Here is a 13,416-nt window from a genome sequence, read left to right as displayed (position 1 = left end):
TAGAATAGTGCCTGGCATTCAAATAATTGTGGCATAAAATTCAGAGGCCTCAAGAAAGGAATGGGGAGTGGTTCCCCTTCCTCTCCTAAGACTTGTAAGAGCCTTCAGAGGGATGAAGAAGGGGGGAGGGAAATAAACAAGAAATGTAATCGCCACGAGGGAGGGACAGATTGTTTATGCAAAGTCATATCCCTGGCGCCTGGATACCGAGCTCGTCACAGGCACTCAATAAATACATGTTGAAGGAGGAAAAATGGGGTGTATAAAATCAGGAGTGGAACAGAAGTCAGGAAATGTTTTTCTTTTTAAACGTCCAAACATAAAAAATTATAGAAGTGATATCCTATGCCATTTACATATATAAGTTGCTCAAATTTAAAGAAAGGTTAAGTTTGCCAATCAAGACATCCAAGGCATCTCTTCTCAATGTGACCAAAATTTTTCTGTTTAAGGACGGAGAAATATTAAGGCGTGTTCTTTCCCATCTCTCTCTTCTATGCCCTTCAAGAGTCTAGGAGATATTTCATTGCTGGAATATGAAGGTTTAAAGTATGGGAAATCAATTTATTTGTGTATGAAACATAACTACTTAAGAAATTTTCTTAAATTCCACATCTCTTACCCTTTCACTCATATATCCCACATTGGAGTCAAACACTGAACATATTTGAAACAAGGGCCCAGAATACGAAATACTTACCGTGAAAATATTACTTCCTAAAAAATGATATAAATCAAGCCTTGTCAAGGGTTTAAGATGCAAGGTTAGGATAACATTATGAAAGAGGTTTCTGTTTTGTTTAAACATCTCTTTAAAAAAATGGACATTTCTAAAAAAGAAGTTTTTAAATCTGTAAAGCGTGTTCCCCATTTATTTCTTGTTGTGATTCAGAAATACAAGATATGAAAATCAGGTTACAATTCTGCCACAAAAGCTTCTAAAGTAGCAAACACAGGTTCTAATATATATCAAAATAGCCATATGCACTCTTATCAGTTGAAAAATGTCTTTAGAGTTGTCACATCAAGCAAGTGTAAAATATAATAGCTATTACCTCCTCTTCAAAATACCAAATCTGCCATCACTGGTCTGAACTAACCAAGATTTAGTCCAGAATACGGAACGTTATGGTTAGTAGGTATTTTTTCAAAGCTGAGTCACTAAGAAGATAAGGAAATTAGAGATTCAAAACATTTTATGTCAAAAGTATGAACCTTTTAAGTATCCTCAAGTGAGTTAAGACACGTTTAAATTGGAATATGATATAATAAAATCTGTTGATGATACAATTCAGTAAGAAAAAAATTATTATGGTATTGACTTCTTCTAGAAAGACAAAGACATACAATTCTTTGCATCTAAGCAACTATGATCAAAATGCTCTTGTCATCTAAATATTAGAAATGGTCTCTCAAATTTTTACTTGTAAGAATCAACAATATATGGTTTAACAGATCCAAATAGAGACATAATTAAACATATATGTGTTCGTATAAAGGGGCCATCACTAACAGCATTTTTAATTTCTTCTCCTTTCAGGTGTGAAAATTAAATTTTAAAATATAAAGAACAACTCTCTTGACTTTGTTTTTGTAAAAATAAATGAGAATTGTTTTTATACCTTTTTCAATGATAGAGGGTCCTTGAACATATTTTGGAATTTCTAAGGCTGAATAATGTTAAGCATTTTAAAATAAATATACTCACAAATACATTATAATTAAACAGTACACCCCAACCTAGCAAAGGCAGACACTTGGAACTGAAACTCACATAATAACCTATGTCTCACATACAGAGAACCCACATTTCAAAAGAATTATGATTGAACTTCTTCTGCCACAAGTAAGACATACCCACTTCTGGGTACAATAGAAAGTATTGAATCAATGCAATCCTTAAAAAAAAAAAAAAAGCCAATAGTTTCCCTAACAATCTGACTCAGGCTTTCTCTTCTTCCCCTGAGCAAAAAAGCAAGTCAGTATAAAAAAAGGTTGTACAAGAATTGAACCAGAAAAGATAAAAAATAGAATTTGCCTTGTAATATTTTCATGTTTTGGATGAAGCCAGATCGTTATGTGATGCTGCTGAAGTGTCTACAATCCCTCATCCAAAACCCTTCAGGCCAGATGTGTTTCAGAATTCATCTTTTTTTTGCATTTAAAAAGGTAATATGGGGCATATACTGGATATTACAAAACATCTCCACAGAGTCTGGGGCAATCCCTGTAAGTCAAACCCATTGGTATGTCTTCAGACAAAATTAATAAACAGCCCATGGAGTGGCATAAGTAAAAACTATAATAATCTCAAGTCAGTTCAAGTCAGGTTTTGCTATCAAATGAATTATGGCACCAAATTTAGGAAGAAAAAAAGGAACACCTCAGTTTTCAAAGCTTTTTGGTTACAAGAATGTAGACCTTTGCCATCTCTGACAAAGAAGCCCATTCCCTGATACTATAACCTCCACAAATCTGCTCTCATGCCTGAGCTTCATTTGGGTTGGGGATATCTCCCCGCCGTGGAACAGGGGCTTGTAAATTTGTTCAGGCAGTAGATGACCTGGAGTCACAGTGCTCTCTCTGAGGATACCTTGAGAAAGGTATATTGAAATAACTATTGCAAAATAGTTAATTTTATTAAATGAGGCATCACCTGGGACTAGATTTTAATATAGACCTTCAGTAGAAGGTGCCAACATTCAAGAAACATTTATGAGAAAAGAATAAAATTGAGAAGCACCCAGCTATTAATTTGTATCCGTGAATTAGGAAAACACAGCCTTTACTCCCTTTTAGAGGCTGCCCGATATGACTCAACTTTGCAGACGATGGCTCTCTAAGGCTGAAAGATTCATGAAACCATTATGGGTTCAAACCACCCCCATAAACTGCAATGAAGTCATCCCAAGCAACTTATATATTAAATAATAATTTCTTCTGTCTTTGTCAGTGTTTGAAAATGTGCCATTCTCATGTCTTTTAAAAAGACACCATGGATTAAAGCCATTAGACATCTTACTTTGTAAAAATTAAGTCATTTTAAAGTCAAGAGTTCAAAAACTCAAAAGCAAAAAAGATTTGCTATAATTTTTAGGTCTTTAATCTTTTGTAGAATTGTATTGTTTTGTATTGTTACCAAAACAGTCTTTTGTGTTTTTTTTTAAACAATAAAAAAAAGTTTCTTCTTCAACAGCTGTGGTCTTTTCTCACCAAAAGGAACTGGAAGGTGGTAATGTATAAACTTACTGTGTATGCAAAGGGGAGGGGACACAGCGTTACAATGGAGATGACTGCCCTCAAGTCAGAGGAACACATACAATGACAGAGCGAAGCAGGTAGCGGTGGCTAAAACTCATCAGAGGCACTTGCTGTGGAAATCCAACCAATGGACAACGGAGCCTGGCATCTCGAAACAACACTCAGGGGACCAACAGGATTTCCAGGTCTCTACGGTGAGAGTGATGGCTGGGCTTTCTTAACATGTGGTACAAAGAGGATGTCTTCAGGGTCAGTGGGAGAGTCACAGAAAGAACAGGGTGGTCATTTTATTTCAAAAATGGTATCTTCAACATCGGCCTTGTCGTCCTACATTTTTTTTCTTAATGAATAAAACTGAAACATGCTATCATCAGCCTTTCTTAAAAGCTACATATATGCTACGAGGAGATGAAGGTCACGCTTCCTAATTTTTTCATTTGCTTTAATAAATTCATTCATTAATTTAAAAAGTCAAGTCAAAAAAAACTGGTCTCTTTTTTTTTACAAAAATATTATAGCAGTATAAGCAAAATTGGAAAGGAAGACATGGGAAGAATAAGACGCTACAGTGGAATGGGTGAGCTTCAGGTCATCATGGCTACTGAAGAAATTGTAAACTTTTAAGCTTCTAAGATTTGACTTCGCTTCAGAAAACATTTTAGGAGCCTGCCTTTCCCGGTGAACAAAAAATGCACAGTGCCCTAAGCATTTGAGTCTAAAGAAGACAAGAAAGCATTATTTTTTCCGACTGGAAAATATTTATCTCCTTTGTTCCACTGCATTGCCCTCTCCCATCCCCCTTGTAGTTTTATGGGATCAAAGAGAAAGAAGCCACAAGAGTCCACCAGCAACAGAGTAAATGAGGGACGTTACTATGCACTCAGACACAGTGGCAATGTATAAAATGCATCTGGAATAAAATACACCAAGTTAAAAAGAAAAAAAGAAAAAAGAAAAAAAAAAGGCCCCAGAAACCCACAAACTGCCTCTCATGAAAGGTTAAAAAAGTGCTTGGAAAGTACATTTCTGGACTTGATCTCTACCGGGGAAAAAAAGAATAAATAGAAAAAAAATTTCAGTGATCACTCTGGAATCCTATCCTTTACCCTGCTCACACGCTATGAATTCCCTTACCATCACTTCTCCGCCTTGGAGAATCAAGTGGTCTCCTGCTCCGAATTTGCATAGTATTAATAATATTCTCTGGAGTTGAACGTCTATCCCCCTGCTTGCAGCCAGGTTTCTGAAGAGCACTGGTCCAATCTCACAGATTCGAAAGCAAGACATGAATGTCTGCAGGCCAAAAACTGCGTCCTGTTTAGCAGCAAGCTGGTCAAATTATTTAGAAAGTCTTTTTCCAAGGGATAAGAATTAGGCAGTTTTGTCTGCAATTTCAGATTTCGCTCTCTGCATCATGCAGCGACGAACTATACTGTCGAAGCTTCCAAGGTAAAACAAAGCAATCGTACGGAAGAGGCCCATGGTGACTACCTGCAAGACAAAGAGACCTTTGAGCTCGTGTAACAGGACGACACAATCATCCATTTCAAGGGATTTTAGGACATGTCTCTGATAAATAGTTTCTAAGTTGCATCTTCCAATCTGCTCCAAGGATAAGTACGTATAATGAAAACTTCGTAAGTGCCAGCAGAACACGGAGAACAGAAGGTGTCTGCTCTGAGCCACTGGACAGCACAGGGCCTGCCAGACAGGTAACGACAAAACATTTGTCCAGTTGATATATGCAAATTATACAAAGAACAAAATAGGGATTCTTAGCTGTCTTGGGGTTCTCTGAGCTAGGGTAGATCCAGCGCAGCACCTCAAATATCCAAACTACAATCAAGGCTTTTTGGTTTAAAGCTTATGTTCTGATCATAAAAGGCAGACCCTACTCTAGGCGCTGAGAGCACTGTGGTGAGAAAGACCGGTGCCGGCCTCCACCAGCTCACTCCACACCAGGGCAGACAACCAATTGAAAAAAGGCAATTACTACTTCAGGGTTAAGACAGCAATTAACCATATCCATTAATTTTCACTCTTTCCACTAAAGAACTCTCACTACAACACCTGTAAGTGGAAATTTTAAAAGGCATAAAACTACAAAGAGAAATATTTTCAGATACACAAAGCCTCAAAATATTTGCCTCCCAAGCACCCTTTTTTTAGGAAGCTACCAGAAGAGGTAAACAGCCAAAGAGAGCGGTGTCAACAAAGAAAGGCAATGTCCTGTGATGCAAAAGGCAGGAGAGCCAATACCCAAGAGAGGCAGAGGGGTACCCCAGGATGACCGTGAAGGGGAGGCCGGGGTCAGCGAAGCACCTGACTGGGGGCAGCCAGTCCTAACAGGCAGGTCAGAAGGCACCAGGAGGCATTCCTTCTGGTGGTGAAACTGATAGAGTATCTGATATTTCTGAGAGGAGATGAAGACAGTCATTATGACTAATACACAGAAATAATACATAAAAAAGGCCAACAATAGTTTCGGGGAAAACAAAAGGTTGTATAAGAAAGGCAAATTAGTTATGTGCATTACAGAGCTCAGCTGTGAATAGCATTTAAATAGCCCTAAGGATGGTTATCTCAATACAGATCTAACCAAAATCGCAATATCACTAAAAAGGGAGGGTGGGGATGGAGGAGAGGCGGGTGTGAGCAGGTGAACAGGGTGAAGAAAGGAGCGCTCCATCCTCATCCTTCAGAGCAGAGCTAATACCTGATCCCGAACTGAGAAATCAAGTGGAAGCAGCCGCGTAAGTATCTGCCTAGAGATAAGGAGGTGAAGGTCAGAAGGTCCAGCTAAGAGGACAGCCTGACTGCTTCTGAGAAAGGTGAAACGCGGGATATGGGGTGAGGGTTTGCTGTTTCTCATAATGAGTCTTAAAAACGATCTGATTCTCTGAAGTGTGCGCAAGGATAATTTTGAAAAATGTAAAAACCAAAGGGAAGCTGGAAAAGTCAAACTCTGGAGACAGTCAAGAGATCAATGGTTGCCAGGGGTTCAGAAGGAGGGAGTGGGGGATGAATAGGTGGACACAGGGTAATGTCAGGGCAGTGAATAGTCTGTATGACACTATAATGGTGGATACGTGTCACTCTACATTTGTCAAAACCCACAGGATGGATGGATAACGTCATGAATAAACCCTAGTGCAAACTATGGGCTTCAGTTGGTAATAATGTATCAATACTGGCTCATCAATTGCAACAGTGCGCCACACTAACGCAAGATGTTAATAATGCGGGGGGAGGGGAAGACAGGGTCTGCAGGAACTCACTAATTTCCGCTCACATTTTCTATAACCCTAAAACTGCTCTGAAAAACAAAGTCAATTATTTTTTTTTTAAACTTAAGGGAATGAAAAAAACAACACACAAAAAAGCAATTATACTACAGCATAATAAGAGGCTAAAATAGGGGTGAGTCCAAGGCATTTAACCCAGTCATGGAGATTTCTGGAAAAAGCAACGTTTAAGATGAGACCTTGAAGGAAGGTTGGAAGTTGGTCAAAGGAAAGTGGGGATGGAGGGACAAAGACAAAGCAGCAGAAAGAAGAGGAAGGGCAGGAGGAGAAGGAAGAGGGGGTGACAGGGCCGGAGGTCAGAGGGCCGTGCCACAGGGGCTGGGAGTCTGTGTCCTGTGCACCCGTGCCAGCCGGTGACGCCAGGTGAGAATGCAGACCCTGGGCTGCTGGGTCTCCAAGAGAAGTCCGAAATCTCGACTTTGAACGAAAATCTCATTTTGAAACTATTCTATTTCCACACGCAGGCTCATAGCAGGTGGACCAAACAGAACGTTTCACAGGCATGTGGCTAGCTCCCCAGTTCACAATCTCTGGTGCACAGAGCCTCAAGCACGGAGTGTCCTGGTCTGAGCTGCAGGAGCAGCAACAGGGCCAGGAAAGTGGGCCGACCCAGGACGAGAGGGCGGGGGGACAGAGCGGCCCCCCGACGTGAGGGGCAGGAGAAGCTGGGTGGGCGATGACACGCCCGCTTCTGGTTGGTCTCGGAAGTGAACGCGAACACTGATCACGGGGACAGGGAACACAGAGCTGGTGACGGAAGGCAGGGGGCAGGACGCTGGGGAAAATACTGTAAAGTCTTCCCGTGGACGTGTTGAACTTCAGACGTAAAGTCACAGCCCAGGGAAAACATCTAAAAGAAATGTAGTGTCTCGTAATTTTTTTTCTTTTTTTGGCCACACGGCATGCAGGATCTTAGTTCCCCGACCAGGGATCGAACCCGCACCCCCTGCAGCGGAAGAGCAGAGTCCTAACCACTAGGGAACCACGCCAGGGAAGTCCCTAGCGTCTACTCTTAAGAGAGAATCAGAGTGAGAAGAGAAGAGGGAGGAAAATCAACACCTAAGTCCCGGGGACTTTCCGCCTGGACGTGGTCGACTGCACATCGTGTAGCGCTGTGTCATCAACTGCCCACTAGTGGGGGCAGTCCCTGCTCAGTGGCCTTCCCACCCCTCCCTGCCCTCCTCCTACCCTCCATCATCCTCGGCTTGGTCTTTCTAGAGCAATCCCTCTGTTATAACTCTCATTACACTGCACTGTACTAGCCTCACCATTCTTATCAGTCTCTCCCTCTAGACTGCAAGCCCCCTGAGGTCAGAGAGGTTGCCTTACCTCTGATGCTCCAGTAGCAAACACGGCACCCGGCTCATCAAGGAGCAGTTAACTTTTGTGTGCGTTCTGGACAAACTATAATTTCCGTGAGGGCAGGGATTACGTTGAATCCCTCACTTATCTCCCTAAGCTTCTGTGGCCTGACTCACAGGAAAGTGTTCCAGTCTAATATCCTAGAACTTTTAGGCAAGTCCACCCCATCCCCCTAGTGACAGAGATTTCCATTTTTCAAACACAGAAGATGAGTGATTCTCAGAGGAGAACCCAGATTAACACCCCAATAGCAGAGACAGTGTTTTCTCTCTATATCCACAGTACCCAGCATGAAAGTCTTCTTCCCAGACTAAATTCCTCAAGTTACAGCTTTAACCTACTTCCTTTTTACTTCTCCCAGGTAAAGGAAGAAAAAAGTTGATACTTCAATAAAAATTCTTCACATCCTCATGTAAAGTTGCTATGTCTTCCTTTAGCCTTTTCTCATTGAGGTTCACTGAGAGGTGCCTGTTGTCTGTCTGTGTGTCCATCTGTCCGGAGGCCTAAGCACACAGCTCAGCTCACCTGCTGGAGCCCTTCAGTGATGGAAGTTACCGGAGCCATTCCACAGGTCAGGGATGAGAGCATGTACCCATCTGAGCCGATGGAACTGTTGAAATTTCCTTGCTAAAATAGAAGGAAAAGAAAAGACAGAGGCAATAGTAGCGACATGGGAAGGAATCAACTCAATCACATTGGAAACAATGACGTGTGTCTGTTCACTTCAGGTAGGAGGAGAGGGTAACAAAGCATATGTCCCAGCTCAGAGACGAACGTGGCCTCAGCAGATGGGCTGGGATGGCTGGACAGGCACTTCTCAAAACGTGGGTCCATGGACGCTGAGTGTCCTGAGACCCTTCCACGAGGACAAAACGATTGTCATGATGATACCAAGACGTTAAATGCCTTTTTCACCCAGTGACACTTGCACTGACGGGCAAAACTGCTGTCTCATTAGCACAGACCACACTGGTGGTGCCTCTCCACTGCCACACACACTTGCAGTGATAAATAAATACACAAAGAAAACAGAAATTGTTTAAATCTCCAAAAAATTTTTAAATGTCAGTTTTGCTTAAAAATGCCCTTGGTAAAGCAGTAAAATTAATCGTTTTGTTAAATCTCAACCCTTGAGGACTTGTCTTAATATTCTGTGTGACAAATCCACATGGAAGGGGACAGATGCCTTGAAGAAGAGCCCACCTCCAACCGTGTAAGTCAGGAAAGGTCCTGCTTTTTCTGCAGAACACTATTTTTACATGCAAGAACCATGGACTGACAATCTGTGGTTACTCAAACACGGGTATCTGGAAGATACTTCACAGAAAATGAATGAAAGGACTGTCACGTCAAGGAAAACTGGCAGCTTTTGGGATCAATGTTCAAATCTGAGATTTCAAGGAAAAATTAAGAATTGGGAAAATGTATATCTGCCATTTTGAGACTGTCAGCTTCCCAATACAGAAAGACTTTTATAATAAGATCAGCAGTGATAGTAATGAATGTCAGTTTTTTGATAACTCAGGGAATCCATATTTTCCAAATGACTAATGCATAATGTTACAAAACCATGAATGGGTACAAAACATTCAAAGTGCAAGGCAGACCAATGGATTTTCATGTAACAGAGAACAAGAAGTTCATTGATAGAGTTTCAATTTCACATTGCAACTAACCTTTAAGAAACTACTATTCATCCAGTTGAGGTTTTATGTCCCCCCAAAAAATAAATAAGAATGTGCACAATTATCTGAGAAGCCTATAACATATTCCTTCCTTTTCCAACTATATGTCTCTGTAAGGCCAGATCTACTTTATATCCTTCATTCAAAATAACATGTTACAGCAGACTGAATGCAGAAGCTATGAGAATCCAGTTGTCCTCTATTAACACAGACATTAAAGAACCAGCGAAATGTAAAACAACGCCACCCTTCTCACTAAATTTTGTTTCGAAAAATAATTTTTGTTATAAAAAATGTTCATTAAAATATAATGGATTTATCATTGTTATTTTAAATGAATACATATTTTTAAAATGACGCAGTTTCAATTTGTGATACGGCAAATATTGATAAGTATAACCCATGGAAACAAAAGTTCTCTGGGGTTGTCGACAACTTTAGAGTCAAGAGATGAAAAAGCCTGAGAACCGCCAGATTAAATGAATCCTGCCAAAATACGAAGAGCTGCTTCAGATCATTAAAAACATGGAGTGTGTTTGCTTTGACTTGAGATAAGCAGGAAAAACAAAGTCCGCCCAACCCGCTGGTGCCCTCTTTCTATGCCTTTGAACACAATCAGGGCAAAGTTCTCCCCACGTCTGCAGATATTTTAATAGCCTTCGATGCTTCCTGTGTTCTGCTCGGTTCGGCCTGAACATGCAACGGCACAGACGTTCCTTCCAGACCAAGGCCCAGCCTCCTGACGCTTCTCGTTCCAATCGTCCCCAAATTTCCTAAATTCAACGGGTCCTAAGGTTTACAGACATCCCCTGTACATGTACACTTTTCTGCATATGGGTTAACGGGAATGTTGCCAAAAAGCTTGTGGCACATACAGCTGTCCTACAGAATAGCACCTGGTTTCTAAAAATACCATTTTTGACTCTGAATAAACTCAGTAGCCTGGAAGTGCATTAGCTGAGTGGACAGGATGATGGCCCAGTGGGCTTGTGGCACTTTCTTATTAGTAAACATTTGGGAAAAGGATACTGGGAAGCAGGAAGGCAAAAGAAAAATCCTTAATCAACACGTTTGGCAGTAAGACACCTAAAATAATCTAAAACTGAAAATACTGCAGGAAAGAAGAGGACAACATGCCGTATACAGTATACAGTACATACCGTTTACACATCACAGGTTAAGTCTCATTTTCCTTTCAAAGAACCAAAGTTCTCAGACTGATCAATCTGTTCCTAAGATGAAGATATATTACTAGTTTCCAGAACCTACTAATCAACATGGAATCAATAAGGGAAGAAAAGTACAATCTAATATTAGATATGATGAATTTAACTGACCAAATAACCCCAATAATTTATATTTTGAAATAAGCCCTGAGAAGAATATCTTTTTGTAAATACAGTACTGTTAACTATTAATAAAAGGAAACAAGGACTTTACTTACTATGGCATCTTTAACAATTTGTTTGGCCACTTGTTCTGGTTTGCAAACAGATGTGGTCTCTGAAATAAGACGAGTCTCCAAAGGCTAAAGGTGAAAAAAATAGACATATCAATACTATTACTGCCCACCGAATTAAAAAATAATTTCACAGCCCTCCTCCTCCAATTTATACATAATCCAGTTTTCTACCTTTGAACTGATTCCTGTTTTTAGAATTAGCTCTATCTAGATTTCAAATCAGTTTACTGATTACTGGTTACTGTATAAAATTCAGCCCAGTAGCTGAAGCAAGACAAGGAGGGCCCAGCTACTCTCTGTGGGATGTGTGTCTCGGTTCCAATGAGGACCATCAGAGCTTAAGTTTAAAAAATGAAAAAAAATACCCTGCCCTGTCTTTATTTTCATTTTTAAAAAATCTTCTTTGGAGCGACATGCAACACATGTGCTCAAAAATCCTTTAGAAGGGAGTTTCAGTTAGAAGTTTCAAAACTTAAGCCTTAAATGGCATGAAACAAATTTTATTTACCATGTAGGCTTGAAAAAATAAAATAAAATAAAAACCAGAACATATTTTCTTAAAATAGAATAGCATAGTGCTCATAAAAGTCAAGTGTTTCTTGATGAACCTAGATTAACAGAAAAGCCCTTTTGAAGGTGCCAACATTTGATTCTTCCAGACCCCCAGGCTAACATAACCATGTGTGGCCAGATACTCAGGAGATTTAAAGGCACTATGGCGCCCCCTACGGGACCCGCAGATCAAGGTAGAATTTTATTTACCCAAAGAAGTCAGCCCGACATTTCAGTGGAGGAAAAACAAAAAACCCCAATTTAACAACAAAATCAAATCTTCATGGGGAAATCACCGTCCTTTGTCAGCTTTGGCTTCTGCCTAAAAGACCACTTACCAAATGTTGCAAATCTGCTTAGCAGATTCCCCTTATTCTAGAACAGGGCATTTGGCTTAAATTTACTTCTTTGAAATAGTAGTAATTTTTAAGAGGCAGCGCCAAGGAGAAATGAATAGGAGAAAAAGCTTCTAAATCATAAACATCTTTTTGCAAATATACAGCCCTTGGAGCATAAGTGCCAATTTTTATGCTGTGCAGATTCACACTTACTAAGCATCACTATAAAAGAGAAGAAAACACATCAATACCAAGTTCAAGGGGATAAGTTCTGATTGATTCCTTCCTCCCCCACTTTGTTTGCTCAGAGAGTGCCTACCACGTGTCAAAGCAGGTTCATCTGAACAAAGTGCAGAGCTGGCATTCAGCTCAGGATGACTGACAGTCACTGTATTAATGTTAATGTCCAGAGGTGATGAACACTATAGAGAAAAATAAGGACAGGGAAGAGGATTCACATCTCACGGGAAGGATACTTGAGATAACAGAGGGTCAGGGAAGTCCTCTCCAAGGTGAAGGCTGTACAGAGATGGAAAGAAACACAGGAGGAAGATCCATTTGAATATCCAGAGAGAGGATGGCAAGAGCAAAGCCCGCAGGTGCGAACAGGCCAGGCAAGCTCAAGGAATAGACGGGGCTCCGGTGTGGCTAAGGCCAAGGAGAGGAGAAAATGCTGCGGGCAGGTGGCCGAGGTCCAGACAGTGCGGGACCCAAAAGGCTCGAGGCTTCTGGATTGTATTCCAGGCACGCTGGGAGCTAGGGGAGCTGCACTCTCTGATACACAGCCAACACCAACATGTGCTATTTAATTCTAACTTTAAATTACTTAAAATGAAATAAAATTAGAAATTCAGTGCCTTGGTCCCACTAGCTGCACTGCAAGTGTTCAACAGCCACAATGTGACTACCATACAGGAGCGTGCAGGACCATTTCCACCATTCTAGAACATTCTACAGGACTGTGCTGTACAGGAGGTTTTGATCTTTTGGGGGTTTTTTTTTTCAGTTTTGTTTTTTGACTTTTTTTTTTTTTACACAAGAGGGGTTTGACCAGGGGAGTGACAAGACCTGACTTGGGCTTTAAAAGGATCACTAGCTACTTGATGAAGAACAGACTCCAGCGGGGTAAGAAAAGGAGCAGGCAGACCAGGCTGAAGACCATGAGAGCAGTTCAGGCAAAAATATCAGCGGTTCTCACTGCTGGGATGGTAGTGATATTTGCAGTTTAAAAAAAAAGGTCCGATTTGGGATAAATTCTGAGAACAGAGCCCAGAGGATGTGCGTGTCAGCTGGATGTGTGGTGTGAGAGCAGGAATCAAGGCTGGCCTCGCGGTTTCCAGCCTGAGCAGCTGGGGGAATGGTGGGCGCCTGGGAATGAGATGGAAAATAATAAGGGGGGAAGGAGAGGGAATCGCAAGTTTTGTTTTGGAAATGTTAAGTCTTAGGCGCCC

The 13,416-nt window shown here is 40.9% G+C and overlaps 1 protein-coding gene across 3 annotated transcripts in view; it reads right to left on the bottom strand.

The window, feature by feature from the left end:
- Positions 1-838: 838 nt before the first annotated feature.
- Positions 839-13,416, bottom strand: part of KDSR (3-ketodihydrosphingosine reductase) — a 41,916-nt gene continuing 29,338 nt past the window's right edge. For 2 of the 3 annotated variants that reach the window (XM_082353771.1, XM_082353772.1), the window contains 3 exons: positions 11,058-11,141; positions 8,454-8,555; positions 839-4,752 (listed from right to left, as the gene is read on the bottom strand). In XM_082353771.1, coding sequence (XP_082209897.1) covers positions 4,633-4,752; positions 8,454-8,555; positions 11,058-11,141 — 306 coding nt within the window. In that variant the 3' untranslated portion in view covers positions 839-4,632. The remainder of the gene's footprint in view (positions 4,753-8,453; positions 8,556-11,057; positions 11,142-13,416) is intronic. The other variant, XM_082353769.1, reaches the window with a different exon arrangement.

This window comes from Balaenoptera borealis (assembly GCF_965194805.1).
Source record: "Balaenoptera borealis genome assembly, chromosome: 14".
Classification (NCBI taxonomy): domain Eukaryota; kingdom Metazoa; phylum Chordata; class Mammalia; order Artiodactyla; family Balaenopteridae; genus Balaenoptera; species Balaenoptera borealis.
Note: the sequence above shows the minus strand (reverse complement) of the source record. Positions and strands in the feature narration are given on the sequence as shown.